Source organism: Haemaphysalis longicornis, unplaced genomic scaffold (genome assembly GCF_048455015.1).
Source record: "Haemaphysalis longicornis isolate Haplotype H1 unplaced genomic scaffold, Haemaphysalis longicornis Haplotype H1 scaffold_1, whole genome shotgun sequence".
NCBI classification, from domain to species: domain Eukaryota; kingdom Metazoa; phylum Arthropoda; class Arachnida; order Ixodida; family Ixodidae; genus Haemaphysalis; species Haemaphysalis longicornis.
The window spans coordinates 253,150,783-253,170,812 of record NW_027526203.1 but is presented as its reverse complement, the minus strand read 5'-3'; the positions used below and the strand labels follow the sequence as shown (position 1 = coordinate 253,170,812).

At 48.1% G+C, this 20,030-nt stretch overlaps 1 protein-coding gene across 2 annotated transcripts in view; it reads left to right on the top strand.

The window, feature by feature from the left end:
* LOC144144332 (uncharacterized) overlaps positions 1 to 20,030 on the top strand; it is a 49,368-nt gene that overhangs the window by 10,649 nt on the left and 18,689 nt on the right. For both annotated transcript variants that reach the window (XM_077675743.1, XM_077675733.1), the window contains exons 3-6: positions 12,910 to 13,054; positions 14,158 to 14,218; positions 14,337 to 14,440; positions 15,698 to 15,846. In XM_077675743.1, the coding sequence (XP_077531869.1) occupies positions 12,910 to 13,054; positions 14,158 to 14,218; positions 14,337 to 14,440; positions 15,698 to 15,846 (459 nt within the window). The remainder of the gene's footprint in view (positions 1 to 12,909; positions 13,055 to 14,157; positions 14,219 to 14,336; positions 14,441 to 15,697; positions 15,847 to 20,030) is intronic.

The window sequence follows — 20,030 nt, the reverse complement described above, 5'->3', positions numbered from 1 at the left end:
CGCGCCTACAACCAGCCATAAAGACCAGCAAGTTGAATGCTTCGATGAAGATGTGGAATCGGCAATGGCTAAAGTAAAGACACAGTACACCGTAGTGACGAGAAACTTGAATGCTTAAGAAGGGAAGAAGCAGGCTGGAGACAAGGCAGTTGGGAACTATGATCTGGGCTGTAAGATTAACAGAGGGGACTTATTTGTAGAGCTCACAGAACGGAATAATCTGTGCATCGTGAACATCGTCCGCAAATGCGAGAGCCGGAAGTGATCCCGAATGGGGAGCATCCAAACGAAGTAGACTTCATGCTATGCGATGACCCTGGAGTCGTGCACGATGAAGTGCTCGGAAGGGTGAGGTGTATTGACCACAGGATGGTAAGATCTCAAATTAGGCTAGATTTGAGGTGGAACCATAACAAGCTAGTACGAAAGAAGCCGATTAATGAGCTAACAGTAAGATGTAAAGTCAAAGAATTCAGGGTCGCGCTGCAGAACCGATATTCATCTCTAACCGAAGAAGCAGACGTTACGGCACAGGAAGCGAGCGACAATCGTATACGCATTATCACGGTGTGCGCAATAGAAGTCGGAGGTAAGACCGCTGTACAGGATACTGGTAAACTTTCCCAGGAGACAAAAGCTTTAATTAGGAAACAGCAAACCACGACAATCTCCACCCCAGCTGACAATAGAACTAGCGGAGTTTTCGAAGTTAATTAACAAGCGTAAGACAACTGACATACGAAAGTAAAATATGGAGAGGATTGCGCATGCTTAAAGAACGGAGGCGGCCTGTAAGCAGTGAAGGGACGTCTGGACCCGTAGCGTTGTTTAGCGTGGCGGAAGCGAGTGTGATCAGTTGTAACCAGATTTTAAGCCACGGCTACTGTAATAAATGCGTAGCAAAAAAGTTACAGGGGACATCTACGTTTAGGTCTTAAGATGTAAGACGATAACGTTACCTCGTCGTCAAGGGCAAGCTAGAACGGAGCTGCAGCATTCGCCATTGATGCTCTCCGAGCGCTGAAGTTTAACCTAACAAAACTAAGAACTACGTCCTTTTGTGGGACAAGGAGCTTCACGGCGCAGAAGCGGCAAGTGAGACCACGTATCCCTTCTGTCCTCTGCGCAGCAGTATCATTGTCGGCAAGCCTACCGGCCCGCCTCCTCCTTTCCGCATTCGGTTTTGAGCAACCACGCCCGATTACAGCTTTAGGCGCGAGCTCTGTTTGGGGTGCGCAGACTTATTTCCCGGTTGACGGAAACATTGTCTTCCGTGGTCGCTTCATGAGCACGGCTGATAGCAGACAGTTAGCCTTCAAGGAAACGCGCCGAATGAGCCCAGTAACGGCATCGCGGCAGCAGTGGCTCATCGGCGCATGAACCAACGGTGGGAGAACGAACTCACTGCGCAGACGCGATGCTTCATGAATCACGTACCATTTCTGCCATAGCATCCGCCGTAGCATCGTTGCCCTCCATCCCACCCGCCAGTTAACCTTTGCATCTGGCTGCCTCAGTCGTAGTTTCCTGTTGGCAGTGGTGACGTATTTCCGTGGACACTTGACGGGCCCGGCTGATAGCGGACGGCTAGCCGGAACGGCGAAATCGAGAAATGAGCCTAATAACGCTATCACGTTAAATATTGCCGAAGAGAGTACTCATATGCCGTACCTCGTTGGGTTGGAGACCTCCCAGTCGACGATCCACGACGTACTGGTTGCCTCGCCTTAGTACGTCAGCCATGCGTACGCATACCCGCACGAAGCACGTCCACGTTATCGACGCTGGCTTTGCAGTCTAACTGAAATGTTGGTCACTTAAAGACAAGCAAGGCAATGTCATCACAAATAGTCATGGATAAAACAGCCATATTGGCCGAGGAGTTCTAGAGTGATCTGTACAGTAGCCACGAAATCCAGGACAATACCGGACAAGGGTTGCCACCTTTCCCCGAAGAAAAAACCGGCCCTTCGGGGTGGGAGGGGGGGGGGGGAGGGGGGGCGGTGCTATATAGAAGGTTCAACTTTTGTTAAAAAACAGACGTCACGTTCTTTTGTGTTTTTTGAAGAACGCTTCTGTACCTTGCGGCATATTGCCATCGTTGTGACTAAAGCCCATCCATATCGGAACATTGGTCTCGTCATCCGCCGCCTAGAAAGAAAGCGGGAGGGGCCTGACGAAATGGAGGGGCCTTAGCTGTGATAGAGGCCGAAGATGGCTATCGGGGCTTCACTACTGTCGCGACCGCCGTCCGCCTGTAGTAGTTAGGGGCCGTCATGCCTTCAGGTGTGGAACTGGCTCGGAGAGCTGCAGTGGGTCTTTTCTGGCATCACGCCCGTTCCCCAGTTTCTTAGGTTAGGGAGAAATGCAGAAAACAAATGTCCAATCCACGATGGGGGGAAAGGGGGGGGGGGCGAAAGTGACTCCGTCTGCAGCACCGCTTTCAGGAGGGGACACGCCGTGCGCGCACGCTGTGGCCATACAATTAGCCCACTGAAAGACACTCCTATGGCTCGACAGTAACGTGAAAGAGAGGGGATATAAAGGGGTGACGCGCGTAACAGCGGCATCAATTGCTATGCGCCTTACTCACAAAGGTCCTCTCCCGGTGCACGGTCCGCATTCATCTAACCACACATTTTGCAGGATACGTAGACCCATTGGTTTGTTTGGTCACTTTGTAGGAGTCTTGAACGCCTTCTGCCGCCGCTGCATTGCGCGCGGTGCTGCTTGGAAAGGCAAAGTTCATCTGTTCCCTTTTGTTCACCCAAAAATGGATGGCGGTGCCCCCTTATTCCGCCGCCAGTTACTGCAGACCCCTCCTTGTTTCCCCCACCACACCATGACGAATAATCTTCTTTGCTGCGTTAAAGTCGCGCGTGGTTTCCCTCTTGGGAGGGCGAGGAGGATAAACAACTTTATTGTTGTAGTCTTCAGGAGGTAAAGTCCTCAGTCCAACCCCATTTGCCTTGCCAGCCGCTATATCACTCTCCACCAGCCCAAGACATAGTCGCACAGGCATGACTTGGGCAGGGCGCGCCTTTAGAGCTTGGGAGAGTTGAAAGGATCCGGTGTGGGGGAGAGGCTGCTCTTCAGGCGGAGAACGACCAGTCAGTCTCCACGTGGCGACATCGGCCACATTTCTCTGCGCATTTGAGTATGGGACAAAACATATTTGGGATGATTATATGGAACCACACAAAAGGACCACGCACGCGTTTGGCGTCCCGCGCTTACCTTACCTGAGGAGGCCACAGCTATGGTTGCTGCAGCCCTCTGCATTCATCCTGACTGAGGCGCTTCGTTCTTTGTAAGCGCCCAGACGTCGAACTGGCGTTGAGACGCGAATGTTTCTAATAGTGACAAGTTTGAAGGATATGCGCCTTTGTTTACACGCGTAGTAAAGCTCATAGCAGGGAGCACGGCACCTACGGTAAAAAATTCCGGTGGTAGGGGGGGGGGGGGGCTTAAACCTGGTCAGCACCCCCCCCCCCCCCCCCCTGGCTACGCCACTATCACATAAACTTTCCCGGTGGGGGCGTCGCCCCCACCGAAGGAGCTCGGTGGGAGCAGGCGCACCGCTGCCCCTACGTACTTGACGCCTATGATGGCAACAAGATTTTCGGCATCCCATGATCGTCCTCCAAAACGGGAGCGCAACGAAGCAGTCCAGCAGTTTTTCACTCCTAAAAAGTCAGAAAATTACTTGTAGTTCCACGTCATGCGCTGTGAAAAAGAAGGCATGTAAATGAGACGTCTGTCACCATTCTTGGTAGCCAAAGTTTTAACGAATGAGCTAGGCGGCGGCTATAAAGCAAGCAAGTTGGGAAGTGGTGACCTCCTCTTAGAAGTACAAGACGCAGCTCAGTGTGCCAAGTTGACGAAAATAACCACTGTTGGTGACAATCCTGTGAGCATCAGTCCCCACCGATCCATGAACACTACCAGAGGTTTTATCTCTGATGAAGACTTTGTGAACTTGTCTGAGCAAGAACTCCTGGAAGGGTTTGAGGGCCAGAATGTTGTGAATGTTCAACGAATCAAAATACGTAGAGATGGGAAGGAAATTTCGACCAAGCATGTAATCCTCACATTCTCTACCAGTGTACTGCCCGAGTCTGTCGAGGCAGGCTACGTTAAAATCCCTGTCCGTTTGTATATTCCAAACCCCCGACGCTGCTATAAATGCCAAAGATTTGGCCATGGTTCACTGAGCTGCCGAGGCAAAGCAGCATGTCCAAAGTGTAGCCTCCCTGATAATTCGTCTGACACCTGTGAAGCTCCACTCCACTGTGTAAACTGCAAAAGAGAGCACGCCGCGTACTCGCGCTTGTGCCCGCATTGGAAGAAAGAAAAAGAAATAATTGCTCTGAAGTATAAGGAAAACATTACCTTTAGGGAAGCACGACAAAGACTGTTCCTGACACACACTAGCTTTGCCGATGTAGCGCGACGGGGGGCGGCGCTACACTCGGTTCGAGTTCCCCTCGGAACCCTCCCAGCGAGGCCCCAAGGGACACCCCAAGCCCCCTCGGGGCCGGTGGCTAAGGCCACTGCACATGCCACAAAAGAAGCGTCAAGGGCTGCCCCAGCACCCCTTGATGCCAACACTAGGCCCCTTGCTGGCACTGCAGTGCCGGTCCCTGCTGAGAGGCAGGCTGCCGCAGCCAGCCAGCCTAGCCCTGCAGTCGAGGCTTCGCAAGAAGCCATGGTCACAACGCCAAGCCCTCCGTTGCGCGGACGCCGATAGGGCGCGGCACGTCGCTTGACCGTTCAAAGCAAAAGCCACCTAGGGTCACGGCTCCTGGGAAGGTGTCTTGAGCCTGGGAGGGTGACAGCATGGCACTTCCTTAATCCTTGTTCAGCATAAGCTGATGGTAGCTGATAATGTAGTCCAATGGAACTGCAGAGGCCTCCTGAGAAACTTGGACGATATCTATGAATTGCTGTCACAACACCAAATAAGTATTATGTACCTCCAGGATACACACTTGAGGTCGAACCAAACAAACTTCTTAAAGAACTACTCTGTGTTTGGAAAGACAGGGATGGCTGCATGCACCCCTCTGGAGGAGTTGCGATTATCGTGCAAAAATCAGTGCCATGCCAGTTCTTACCGCTACAGACCAGTTTAGAGGCTGTAGCCATACGAGCCTTTATCTTTAATAAACTGGTAACAGTATTCTCGCTGTACATACCTCCAGACCACGGGCTCTCCAGAATGGAGTTTGAAACATTTGTTGATCAGCTGCCAGAGCCGTATCTGCTAGTTGGGGATTGTAATGCTCACCACCCACTCTGGGGTTCTGCACGCACGGATGTTAGAGGACGCCTCTTTGAAAAGTTTCTGCTATCATCTGGAGCGTGCATACTTAACAAGACCCAACATATTATAACACAACACATGCCACGTACTCCTGCGTAGATCTCGCCATAGCCTCTCCAGTTCTGTTTCCAGCACTCCAGTGGAAGGTCATTAATAACCTGTACGGAAGTGACCACTTTTCAGTAAGCCTCAAGCTTTTAGACAATAAAAGAGAACACCCCATGCCCAAAAAAGTTCGAGGAGGCCGCAGGCTGGAAAAATTCAAAGAGCTCTCTGAGTGTCACTATACACTTACAGACAACCTTGGTATTGATGAAGCTGCTGAGACTCTGACCACCCATATAATTGAAGCTGCGCTGAAGCCCACCCCCCAAACTTCTAGTAGGGTCACTAAGCCAAAACCTTGGTGGAATGATGATTGCAGGCAGGCCCGTAAGGAACAGAATAAGGCATGGGGTGTCTTGCGTAGGTGCCCAACGACTGAAAAATTGGTACTTTTGAAGCGGGCAAAGGCCAATGGCAGACGGATACGGCGTATTGCGAAAAGAGAAAGCTGGATTCGTTTTGTGCCGTCAATCACATCATATACTGACACGCGGAAAGTATGGAGGAGAATCAAAGCACTCCGAGTAAGTAACACTCTTACGCACCCTTTGGTCAGCACAAGTGGAGACACTTTACAAGACCAAGCGAATGCCCTAGGCAAGCATTTTGAGTATGTATCAAGCTCAGCTCACTATTCAAATAACTTCTTGAGACACAAGAATGCAGAGGAATGGAAGATCGTACGTGACAAACTGCCGTCTGAGGTAGGGTATAATTGCCCCTTCACTATGCAGGAGCTTAAAGTTGCGCTCGCTACTTGTAGTAAATCATCACCAGGTCGAGACCGAATAACATATACCATGATTAAGCACCTGCATGACGACACGCTAGAAGCGCTCTTACTGTTTAACAAGATCTGGCGTGCAGGGCAGTTTCCAAAAGTGTGGAAAGAAGATATTGTGGTGCCGATTCTAAAGGAGGGGAAAGATCCATCACTTGCAACTAGTTTTAGACCGGTCGCTTTAACCAGTTGCTTATGCAAGGTCTTCGAAAAAATGATTAACCGTCGCCTTATCTATTTTCTTGAGTACCATGGTATTATAGGCAATCGCCAGGCGGGTTTTCGCTCTGGTAGATCTACAGCAGACCACCTAGTGGCTATTGAATCGTACATCAGGGGTGCATTTGTTCATAAGCAGCATTGTTTATCAGTTTTCTTTGACCTCCAGAAAGCTTACGACACAGCCTGGCGTTACGGTATTCTTTGGGATCTGCGCCGTCTTGGAGTTTGTGGAAACATGCTGAACAGTTTGAAAGATTACCTTTCGGAGAGCACCTTTCAGGTTAGTGTTGGAAATGTCCTCTCAAAGATGTTCGTCCAAGAAAATGGAGTGCCGCAGGGTGGTGTGCTTAGCTGCACCCTTTTTATTGCTAAGATGAATTCCTTAGGAACTGCACTGCCTCGCTCCATATCCTACTCACTATATGTTGATGATGTGCACATTGCCTTTAAATCATGTAATATGTCCATTTGTGAGAGGCAAATCCAAATAGCTGCAAACAAACTTACAAAATGGGCAGATGAGAATGGCTGTTTTAACCCAGAAAAAAGCATGTGTGTGGTCTTCTCTAGGCAGCGTGGTATCCTCCCAGATCCGGTTATTAAACTCAAACACCCATAGTAGTAAAACAGCACAAGTTCTTTGGGGTTGTCCTTGATGACAAACTTTCATTCATTGCACACCTCAAACGCCTTAGAGTTAAATGTTTGGATACAATCAGGATCCTGAAAGTCCTCTCACACCAGTCTTGGGGTACTGACACAAAGTGCCTATTGGCCTTATTCAATAGCCTTGTGAGGTCCCGCATCGACTACGGGTGTCCTGTTTATCAATCTGCCGCTAGAACAGCACTAAATATGTTAGGCCCTGTCTACCATCTTGGCCTTCGTCTAGCTACAGGCGCTTTCCGAACAAGCCCTGTTTTAAGCCTGTATGTGGAAGCTCTCTTGAAACACAGCGGAAGTACACTGGGTTGACTTATGCTCTAAAAGTGACATCCTTGACCGGACACCCGAACAGCACTCTAGGTAACCAGGCAATCAAGCTTTTTGAAAAGCGACCTGCCATGGCTGAGCCTTTTCTTCTGTCGGTGAGGGCACTGGCCACAGGCCTGGGAATATCCTTCACTGACGCTCAGAAAACCAACTTTGCTGACCTTGTCCCTCCATGGGATCTCTGCCATATCTCTTATGATCTCTCTTTTATGAAGATTGACAAAAAGAACCGCTCCAAAGGAATTAATTTTCAGCATTTTTTGCTTTTGCAGAACAAGTACAGAGCATCTGAGTTCTACACAGATGCTTCCAAGTCAGCTGGTGCAGTATCATGTGCTGCACATTGTCCAAACTTTTCCACGTCAAAGACTATGCCTAAAGCCACATCTATATTCACTGCTGAAACACGCGGCCTTGTATTGGCTGTAGAATATATTATTCAGAACAATGTCCAAAATTCAGTGATATTCACTGATTCTCAAAGTGCTGTGCAGGCTTTAGCGTCAGGAAAGTTACAAAAAAATCCAGTCTTTAATCAATTGCTAAAACTACTGTGCTCAGCCCACAAACAAAAACTTGAAATCAGTCTGTTGGGTCCCAGGTCACTGCGGCATAGCCGGAAATGAGCAAGCAGACAGGAATGCTGTAACTGCAGCTCTTCAGAGTGACCTAGATATTCAAAGCGTCCCGTATGATCTTAAAGCGTACGTACGTAAGAGGATGCGCGACTAATGGCAGGAAGTTAGGAATAGGCAAACAGCACACAAATTGCACATGGTAAAACCCAAGTTAGGTAGATCGATCCCTGAGAAACTGGACAGGATCGCAGAGGTTACTCTCTGTAGACTGCGCATAGGCCATACCCATGCTATACATGCGTACCTATTGAAAGGAACAGAACAGCCACGCTGCTTTGAGGGGTGGAGGGTAGCTATCAGTCATTCACGTACTAGTAGAATGCAAACTACTTGAACCGCAAAAAACGCTTCATTTTCCAGAATTGTACGCACGCATGATACCTCAACACCCATTGCTGTTTTTACCAGACGAGCAATTTTTCTGTTAACCGTGTTTTTAAGTACCTCTCAGACTTCGATTTTTTAAGGTGTGTGTCATATCACCCGTGAGCCGAGCCACCATCGCACGCTAGAACCCGGTAGGGCCTCTCACTGCTACCGCAAAGACGGTGGCAAAGGGTGCACGTAGAAAATTCCTGTCATAGTGACAATTGTTTTTACTTGGCCCTCTACACCAATTCTTTTTTCAACAAAAATTTGAGATACCTTTTATTGTATATTCTGTACTTTATAGTCCCACTTGAATAATCCTCACTATAGTACTGGCGCTCTTAGGTTTTCTTGGCGCAAGGGCATCAAGACCAAACATCATCGTCATCATTCTAACACTATGTGGCGCAGAGTTTGTTTCTTTTCCGCAGACCACGCATACCCCATCATTTTGTGAATACTTCCCCACAAAGCTCTTAGTTCGCAGGCAACCTGCTCTAGCCTCAAAAAGCAAAGCACTGCCCTGAGAATTATCGTAGAAATTTTCCTTTCTGATGTTCAATTTCTCAGCCCTGTACATCTCTAACGACGTTTTAGCTTCCATTTTTTCCCGCCATTTATTCGTTTCAATCTGCCTTCCCTCTTTTTTGGTTACCCTGGTTGTTTTGGATTCTCCGCTGTACTTCCCGTATTTCATCGTTAACCTTCTAGACTTTCTTAACCACTGCGTGTCCACGCTTTTCTAGTATAGGTACCTAAAAACCTTAGCTGCCCACCTTCGTTGATCCATTGCTCTCAACCTCATCTTAAAGCATATTTTACTCTGTGCTTCTCTAACTTCAAACGACGCCCAGCCCATATCTCCCTGAACTGCTTCGTTGTTTTTCCATGCGCGCCTAAGGCCAAACGTCCTACTGTTCTCTGGTTTACTTCAAGGCCTGATAGAACGTCTGATTTTTAAGCAGAGTACAGCATTCGCAAACGTGAGACCCGGAACCATTACTCCTTTCCCCATTCCTCGTACTACTTCATATTTGTTATACCCCCACAGAGCTATATGCTTCATTATAGCTGCGTTTCCCTTTCCATTAACCTTAAGTTGCTCCTCGTGAGTTCTTAAGTAGTTATCCCCTTCGTTTATCCACACTCCAAAAATTATATTCCTTCACTCTAGGTAATTTGCCTTGCTGTATAGACACTACGTCAGTGGTAGCGTCATTGAAAACCATTATTCCCGATTTTTCTGCACTAAAATTTAACCCGAGGTCAGTGGCTTCCTGGCCGCTAATATTTATTAGCTGTTGCATATCGGTTTGGTTATCAGCTAAAAGAACAATGTCGTCTGCGTATAACATTCCCGGAATATGCTGTTGTACCACTTCGCCTTGCAGCATATGGGTTAGGCTAAACCCTGCTTCACTTTCTTCGTTTCTTTTCTAACCCTACCATGTAAAGCATGAACAGTATTGGGCTCAAAGGGCATCCCTGTTTCAGTCCCCGATGGATGTTGACCTGCTGGGCGCATTTCTGTCCTTCCCATGTAAGGTGCATTCTATTGTATTTATAGATTGCCATAAGGAACTGTAATAACTCGTCATATAATCCCTGGAGTTTCAGCATTCTCCGCAGCCGTTCTCTGTGTACGTTGTCATATGCCCCTTTAATGTACAAGAACGCAACCCATAATGGTCTATTCTGTGTTTTCGCAATTTCAATGCATTGCGTTATAACGAACAAATTGTCATCCAGTCGCCTGTTTTGTCTAAATCCATTCTGCAGTTCCCCAAGTATTTCATTTTCTTCCATCCATGCTTGAATTTCTGATTTTATCGCCTGCATTACGAATCTATGCACCACTGACGTTACTGTGAGTGGTCTGTATGAATCAATACTGGCTTTGTCTCCTCTGCCTTTATATATTAATTTCATCCTACTTTATAGCCAGTCCTCTGGTATTTGTTTGGTTTCTATCACCTTATCTATTGCCCTCATAAACGATTCCTTACTTTTAGGTCCAAGCAGGTTTATCAGTTGCATTGGTATTCCGTCCGGGCCCACTGCTGTCTGGGGGGAAACCTTTTGCTCTGCTTTTTTCCAATCAAAGTTGCTCAAACTTATTTCCCCTTCTGCAGGCTTCTGTGGCGCTGATGTTATCGGCGCAGGCTTCCCTACCACTATTGCCCTAAACTTCTCACTAATCATGATGAATATGCGCCAACGCGTGCTCCTAAATATTTCCCCTCCACATCAATCAGGCCCGGGATTTTTTCTTTATTTCCCAAATTTTAAAAGTTTATGTTCATGCGATATTTGTTCTCATTTTTTCTGCTGGTTATTCCTACAAATATCACGAGACGGAAGTCCATGGCTTCAGGGTTGAGCAATTGAGTTGTTTTTGATGTAGTCGGTCTGGTTTAGATTACGCTGGGCTAGAGTTCGGTAGGTTACGTTACGTTTGATTGGGCTGCGTTACTTTGGGTAGGGTAGATTATGTTAAGTTGTTAGGTGCGAGCCCAAGGACGCGGATTCGATTCCTGGCCTCGGCGGCCGTTTTTCTGATGGAGGCGGAAACGCCTGTGTGTTAGAGATTTAGGCGCACGTTAAAGATCCCCAGGGGTTCAAAATTAATCTGGAGCCCTCCACTACGGCACGCTTCATAGCCTGTGTAGGCAGCCCGTTAAACCTCATAATCAATCAGTCAAGCAGTCAATTATGTTAGGTTACAATAGGCAGCATTGGGCTAAACCTTGCCCTCACTTTTTTCACTTGTTTGTTTTATAAGAACACCTATTCGTAGGCGCGAGTTTAAGTGCAGCCGGCGTTACCACTCGCCCCATTGAAGGGATGTTCCGGGCTTGCGCGCCTACAGCAAAAGGTCATTTATTCTAACCGTAAGGGGACGCCATCTTAGTTCGAAATAATGAAAATGAACCATCAGTACAGTGCAATTGAGAAGCAGTAGGGCATGACAATACTTTGGTGCTTAAAAAAAAATTGGCTCCAATCCATGCTGTGAAGCTGGTTCAACTGCGAAGCTGAAGCGACACCCACGAGTACCCATGCGACGTCACTTGAAATCGCACACGTGGCTTCACAAAGAGTAACACCAGTGACTCTTACAGCCGTTACCCGCTTTTCGCGGGGGTGGCGTCCGCGTAACCGAGTGAGCGAACGCAGTTGTGACTGAAGAAAACGTAGAGGAGCGTCTGACGAAGGGTGAGGAGGAAGGAGGCACGCGCGGCTATGGCGTCATCTCTCATTGTTTCCCCCTCACAATTGTTTCATGCGTCGCCGTCAAGGAGTGGCCGTCGTGCGTCGCCGTCAAGCACACACGATCACCAAGCATGCAGGCATATTGGCGCCTCCTTCCACACGCTCCGTTTGTTTGTAAACACAAGCCAACGCTTTGACTGGAGAATTCAGATCGACCATGAACTATACCGCCCAACTCTGTGGCTCAGAAGTGAACCAGATTTTGTCAGTGCTGCAGCTTTGACGGCATGCACTGACTTGAAAGCTCTTCTGGAGCTCAAAAGTGGGCAGCACCAGCGATATGTTTAGCGTACGCACAGAGCAGCACGCTTACTCCACCCGCTCGCTTACGCCAGCGAACTGGCCAACCAAACGGATTGCGGAAACGACGGAGAGTCCCGGTTGCGTCAGCCTGACTTGGGCGTACACTTTGCAAACCACTTGCTTCGCTTGTTTTGACAGCTTTTGCTTCTCAAGCTTCTCAAATCCTACGCGGAGAATGAAATGGCGTGCTGCCGCGAGCTGCGGAAGCCTTCGACGAGGACGCCGTGTTTTTTTCGGAAGAGAACCATTGCGACGCCATAGTGAATGCGAATTAGATCGTCAGCGTTGGTTGTGATATCGGCCTGAGACTGAATCGCATCGGCGAGCTGGGCAGTTGACACGCTGTGGAGAGCTAGGCAACCCTGCGGGCGTAGAACGACCTTGATGTCATCGTCGGGCAGGGAGCGATAGTCGCAACCAAAAAAATCCGAAAATAATAATAAAAAACAATGCTCTTTGTTTCATATATTTTGGCTAGAAATTTAGTGGCACTATTAATCCAAGGCTAAAACATAACTAGGCGCGACCAAGTAAATCGAGAGGTTTGTGAGACCATTTATATTCAGATGATGGAAAATGTGTGCGTACCTTCCATCACTCTTACAGATAAAAAGCTAAGCTGCCTTCAAAGGCGCATGCGCGAGACGCAGCTCGGCGTGCATAGGGTTGTACGCTACTATCACAGTACATTGTATTTTTTTTTTTCAGTAGTAGCCTCGTCTTGTTAGTGTTATTCGCTACGTGTCCGAAGTAAAAATTATCAATTGAAGTCCAGCGATTGTCCTGTCTGTTTTTTTCTTCGTACGATGGTAATGTGTATTCAAGGACAACACCAAGAAGCCCAAATTTCAGCCTTAATTGCTGTTGCCCTTTTCGTGAGAACTCTTTTGCATTTGCAGAGCTGTTCCTGGACTTCGTGCAAAACCAGGAGGCATGTCGCCAGCGCTGGCACGCTGCTGAACTTGAAAATGCTGAGCTGAGGAGGCAGGTTGCAGCGCTTCAGAAAGCCAACACGGAACTCTTAAGGAAGCTGGCGCACACCAAGTAAAGGTTCCTTCTCCGTATTGTTATGAGTTGTGTGCGGAGGTCGTAGTCTGTTCAGGGCATTCATTTAGTCCGACCTGTACTCTCCTGCATTCTGTAAGATTCGCCCGCAAGGCCTATCTCATTTAAATGGGCATTTCGCTACATTAAGGCTTGTAATTTAAATTGTTTTGTTTAGTTTAAAGGGGGGAGTGAGAGAAGCTGCCCTTATTTGTGCGTCCTTGTGGCTGTGACCAGGCTTTGTTTATATTGCCTCAAATCGCAGCAGCTTTTCTAAGGTTATCTTGATGCACACTTGGCGGAAAGCAGTTTTCCCACATGCAAAAAGGCTGCAGTGTCATGATGGCATGCATTGTAAAGGAAAATTTCGGAGCATTCACACGTGTTCTAAGTTGTAGAATGAGCCCTGGAATATTTCATAGGGTAAGTGAATTGAAATTCACGGGGCTCATTGTGTTCCGTTTTAAAGTGATAAAGCCTTGAGGGCAACCAGGTGACCACTAAGCCGCGTATGGCTGCAGGGGAAGCAGCTCAATTAGCAGCCCACATTAGAAAGTCCCTTTGCACCACCCTTGAGCCTTTCCCTTTTGTACCATCGAAATTCTCGAGTGGCCCATGATTTCTAATTATAAATCTGGGGCTATTAGCACTGTTAAACGTACTATGTATTGCTGCAAAAGCTGCTCATTATTTCCTTAACTCATATAAATAAACCCCCCTTTTCTGGAAGACTTAGCCTTAATACAGCGCAAATGTCTTCTCAGTTTGTGGCTTTCAAAAATCTTTTCTCTAACAGCTTTTCATTCAGCCTCGAAATGAAGAGCTCGGGAAGCAAAGTGTGACGCTTAAAAACTGCAGTAGCCATCGTTGTTGCAGACAAATGCTCGTGGCTCTCTAGCGCTGTTTTGCTGCTGCAGGAATAGTCAGTGACGAGGTTAACATAGGTAATGACATTCCTGGTTTGCATGCACAAACGGTTGCTTTTGACTGCGACTAAAGTAGGTGATGCTTCTGAAGAACACAAACGTGACGGCACATTTGTGGATCCTCAGCTTTTATGTAAAATCAGCGTTAAACAATTGGCCTCTTTTCTTCTTCCCTAGAGATGTCTTAGAGAAAGATGTGCTTTGGAGAGAGAAACGTGAGCGGGAACTGCTCTCAAAGGTAAGGGGACTAAACAGAAGTTTCCGCACACACATGCGTGCACGGGCAACGCCAGTTCTCTCTCTGCTCATGGTGTTTGGTTCTCTGCATCCTCCCCCCTGTACTATTATCTTTCCAGCAATACCAACTAGAGCAGATCCGTGTGTTCATGATGAACGGAACTGACCGCCGTGAGGAGACCCTGGCGTTCCTCAAGGAGGTGGAAGATAGCCATACCAGGAAGTGAGTGAACTGAAAAAGGCTCGGAAGAGCCCACTCATTCGGGGGTGTGCGTTTTCTTTCACTTGGGAGGAGATTGGTTGGCCCATTCTTATTTATTACCTTGTTTAATGAGAAAGCGTTGGGCTCTGTTACACAATGCTCTACATACTTGGTTGTTCCTTCTTGCGATTGGGAGCGGTTTATATAAAGCATTTGGAAAGTAGAAGTTGACGTAGTGGTCCCAAATATTTCATAATTCAGCTCACATTACCCAGTCTGTCTCAGTGAAGTTATGGTACTTTAGTTTCATTCCAGATAGTTTTTGCTAGTTGGATACACAGTTTAAGTACCTGCCACACCTTGAGCCTGCATCTCATGCGAATCAGATGGAGCACTACGCCCTAGGCATCGTAGGCCGTTTAAAGAATTAAGGCCATCGATATTGGAGGACAATTATGGTGCAGCCAAAGCCACGCTCTTCATTGTCTCTGTGGGAAACAGCGCTGGTATATTCCCATCTGAGATTTAATGTAGTTGCGCCAATCACAGTGAGGCAGTGGCTGGTGGTACTAATTTAGCACGCAGTAGTATTCAGTTCAGGATAGTTGATCGTTCACAAAAAAATGGCCCACGATTACTATACTCCCTAAGCGAAATTTGTGCGCTGGTTGAACTGCAGTCTTCACGGTCACGGCGCATAACTGCTGCGTCTCAGGAAGTGATCGCGCTATCAGCGAACGTACAGCGGCGCGCGCTGCTGCCTGCCGTTATCTCGCGGCGCGGCGCCGCCGCTGAGCATGTTGTAAATTTTGTTTTAACCTCGCGCGAAAATGTCACGTTGTCCGTATCAGCCACCAAACGAAGAGAGAAAGAGAAAGATGCTTTATTGAAAGCGAAGGAAGCAATGAGGAGCTCACCACGTGGTGAGCTTCTGTGGGGCCACCTCAGCATACAGCCGTCCCCTTCATATTTTAGCCACACTTTCCTCCTCCATGTTTCTTCTATCTTCTGTGTTTCCTTCGTTCGCTTGGTTACGAGGCGGTAGAAGCCGCCAAGCTACAGTAGCGGACGCTGAAGTGCTGCTCACTAGTAATATACAAGTGTGTAAAGCGACGTTCGGACTACAGCTGGTGGTTGGCTTGGGTGCTCGTAGCAGCGGGTGAAGAGGACAGAAGGGAGAAAGGGGGAGCACTTAGAAGCAGCTTTGGGAATATGCAGATTCTTTTGTTACTCTGAGTGTTGATCCTCCTGTGTTTTCTTTGTTTCTTGGCATCGCAGGCTGCTGACGATGGAGGAGTCCATCGGGTCCGTGCTCTCTCCATCCGATGCCAGCGATGAGGAAGAGGAGCTCGCGTGGGAAACGACGTTCGAGCAGAGGTCACCTCCAAGAGCACGCGTCACCACAGAGGAAGCGGAAGAAGTCCAAGGTGAGGCACCTCGGCTGCTGCATTGCATTTCTTCCAAGACGCTCAGAGCACAACATACGGACAGAGGAACAAGTCGAATGCTTAGCTCCCGTCTCTGTCTGTCCTTTGACCGTTTTTTATACTCTGAGCGTCTTGGAGTGCCGTCCAGCTCTCCTTTTTCTTTGTTTTCAATTGTCAGTTAGGTTGAAACATCCATTTATTTGTGTGTGCGATCGACTGCTTGTTCCTTGTGTTTCGTACACGACATTCAGCTTGGCCACTTCTTTCGTCTCCAGAACTTGCGGCGGCCGCTTTTCTAATGGAGGCGATAAGCGAAGACGGCTGTGTGTTCGACATATCGGCGCACGTTAAAGATCCCCAGGTGGTCAAAATTAATCCGGAGAACTCTACTGTGGCGCACCTCATCGACTGTATAGCGTCGTCACGTTAAACCTCACAATCAATCAATCAATCAATCAATCAATCAATCAATCAATCAATCAATCAATCAATCAATCAATCAATCAATCAATCAATCAATCAATCAATCAATCAATCGTCTCCAGAATTTGGTATCAAAGTGCCAACTGTTTACTTTAATTCAGTATTAAGATTTAGAAGCTGCGAGTCTCGTTATTGACATGTCTGTGCTGTGAGTAGGCAAAATGTGGCAGGAGGGAACGCTTGGCGATTTGGGGTATGGAGAAATTCGCCATCAATGTTCCTTTTATTTTGTAAGCCTCATCATTGTCGCTGTAACGTTTTACAAAGACAGTTCCGGGTTAACCCTTGAGGGCGGCGTCTAGATTTTGGCGTACGCTAAAGGTCCCCGGCTGCTCGAACTTAATCCAGAGCCCGTCACTACAGCATACCTCATAGCTCAGGCGTAGCATTGCCATGATAAACCTTATCAGGGGCGCCCCTACAGGTGGCGGGTGTTACCCCCTCCCCTGATGTCCGTCGATCATCCCCCTCCTCCCTCTTCCACCGAACAGGTAATCCAAGCGAAGTTTGTAGTCTCGGAAGCTTCTATCGTTGGAAATTTTTAGCTAAATCTCGAAAATATAATTGTTTTACTGGTATTAAAAAATAAGCGGAAGGAAGCAGAAGCACATGATTTTAAAGATTATGTGATTTTGAGTCTGCGCGTCACAACTTGCGTATGACGAAGTAGTTTAAGAAAAAAAGCCAGAAAATTTCTTAGTGAGAAAAACCGTCCGTGGGTATGAAATTTCTCAATGCGTCAGTATCTCTGAGGGTTTAAATTAATACCCCTGTCACACGGCAGATCTAATGACATTTACAGCAAATGTCATCCGCTCTAAATGTCATTAGTTCGGTGCTACACGAGAATACCGAATGACATTTGAGGCGAATGACATTTAGCGGCTAACTGAGGTCCCTAACCTCAGTTAGTGGCCAAATGAGTAGCCTCGACAGCAGTAGCGCGTCCCTAGACAGGAAAATTCAGTAACAAACCAAAGAATACCGTTTCTAAAAACTGTCAGTAAACTTATATTTTCTTCTTTGTATTGTTGTTCAAATAAAGACAGACAATTCAAGTACTAACAAAAAAGGAAATCTCGTCCCCAATGTGCGCGCTACCCTAATCCGGATTTTTTGCAGACTTGTCTCAGCTTGTGATGTCTACTGATGTCACCTAAATCGGTGGTTTTCTTGTTTTTATTTTAAAAAATCTTTCTTTGTTACGTTTTTTTTAAAAAAAAACCGCCCGCATCTTCCCACAGGGGGAACTCGAGTAAATGCGTCGCAGAGTGGTGGGGGTATCGCGTGAATGTTGCGTAATTGGGTATGGTTTGGGAATGCTTAATTGTTATTTCGTCTTTATTATTCTTATTTATTGAATGAAGGAGAAGCGAAGGCAAGGAGTGTAAAGTTAGTCTGTCTTTATTGCTTCGTGCCGTCAAGCAAAGCGTCAAGTCAAGCGAAAGCCAAGCAAAGACGCCCTTGACTGAATTCCGAACGCGCGCTCCGCCGCTTATATACACACCGCCCGCGTTCGAGGGAGAGGAGTACGGGGGAGAGACGCGCATGCGCACACTTCCGTACACAAGCGCGCGAACTTTCCACGCACCCACCACGCCGTTATCACGTGTACACGCCCTGCCGTCGTTACTGTTGAAAGCGACGCAGCGCACGGGTAGCTACGACGCATGCGCGCACAGACGCGTTCCCCCCGCACCGCCGCAGCTGTTGTTGAGAGCGACGGAGCGCACGGGGTACACGCGCTCCTCCCGCACCGCCGCACCTGTTGTTGAGAGCGAGGAGGGTACGGGGGAGAGACGCGCACCTGCGCCTCGACGCGACGCGCATGCGCAGTGAGCGTGTGGACGGCGCCGACAACATCGACGAGTGACATCGCGAGCCTAAGAAATGCTCCGCATTTAAAAAGGCTTCCCGGGTCATTTCTTGTTATGTAAAGGTGTGTCCATTATTAACGTTTGGCGTTCAGCCTGAGAGTGCCTTTATTTTCCAGTTCCCCTCCCCGGGTCGCGCCCTCATAATTCCTTCGTCGGGCGGGCCGAGCCGCCGGCTGCGCGCAGACGGCTCGGGATTCCCTTGCGTCTCGGCATAAACACAGAGCACATCTTCCCCTCACATCCTTCCCTTTTACACGCGCTGGACAGGCTTGACTACGCGTCCACTCCGTGTCTTGTAGCCTTGTTGTTGGTATGTACCTCCACAATGTAAGACCTCAGAGACCCCGCCGATCAAAGTAGCGTTCCAGTCTTGTTCTGGTTCCTTATCCACACCGTTTCTCCCGGCTCTAAATCACGGCGGATCCGAGCCCCGTGCCTTCTGTCATGGTTTCTCTTCTGCTGGGCTTCTCGGCGCAGTTCCCACGCCTGGAGCGCTTTCTTGTCCACCACAACCGGATCTAGCGAACTAGACACTGCCGGAACAGACATTCTCAGACGCCGTCCCATTAACAACTCCGGAGGGCTAAAGCCATTTGCAAGTGGCGGGGCTCTACGCCTGAAGAGCAACATAACTGTCCCCCGTTTTCTGTAGGCTCTTCTTTATGATCCGCATGGCTGCCTCAACAAAGCCATTGCTTTGCGGAAACCTGGGGCTTGATGTTACCTGTTCGAAGCCCCATTCTTCCGCGAACTGGCGGAAAGCAGAGCCATCAAGTTTTTTGAACTGAGGCCCGTTGTCGCTGAAAACTGTTTCAGGCGTGCCGTGCCTTGCGAAAATAGACTTCACGTGCTTGATGACTTCCTGCGCTGTCATTCTCGGAAGCAGGGCGATGTCGGCAAACCTTGAATAATAATCGGTCACAAGCAAGTAGTTCTTCCCTCCACAGGGAAACAGGTCCATGGCAACTTTCTGCCATGGTCGATCGGGAAAATCATATGGCATCAACGGCTCATGTCTGTATCCCTGTTCTTTAATGCACTGTGTACATCGGCGAACAAGCTCTTCGATTTCTGTCGATACACCAGGCCAGCAAACCGACTCTCGGGCTCTTGCTTGACACTTAACAATTCCTTGATGTCCCTGGTGTATCTTCGCGAGTATTTCTTTGCGCATGGGCCAAGTAATTATAATCCTTGACCCTTTCATGAGAAGGCCATCTTGAACAGCTATGTCTGACCTGTGCTGCCAATAATCTTTACATTCGAAAGGGAGCTCTTTGCGGTCGGGCCATTCATCATTGCAGTAGCTGCTCAACGTGCTGAAAATTGGATCTGCCGCTTGCTCTTGTCGAATTTCCGCAAGTCTCTTGTCAGTTGACAAAGATCGGCAATTACGCTTCTAACGTAGCATGCAACTTCTTCAAGCTCAGTGCTATCTCGGTGAGGTAGCGGCTGTCGAGACAGCGTCAGCAGCAACAAGGTCCTTGCCCGGCACATGTGTCATTTTATAGGAAAAACGCATCATGCGCATTTTTAGTCTATGTAGCCTGGGCGTGATATCCGACAAATGTTTCGACATGAAAATCGTAACTAACGGCTTATGGTCAGTTTCAATGGTAAACTGTAAGCCAGTGACATACTCCTGGAACTTCTCACATGCCCAGGTCACAGCAAGGCCTTCTTTCTCAATCTGAGCGTACCTCCTTTCTGTATCTGACAGGCTACGGGATGCGTACGCTATAGACAGGTCGATAGACGCCATCTTTCTGCTTCTGTCGCAGAACTGCACCTAACCCGAACGATGAGGCATCTGCTGAAACTACA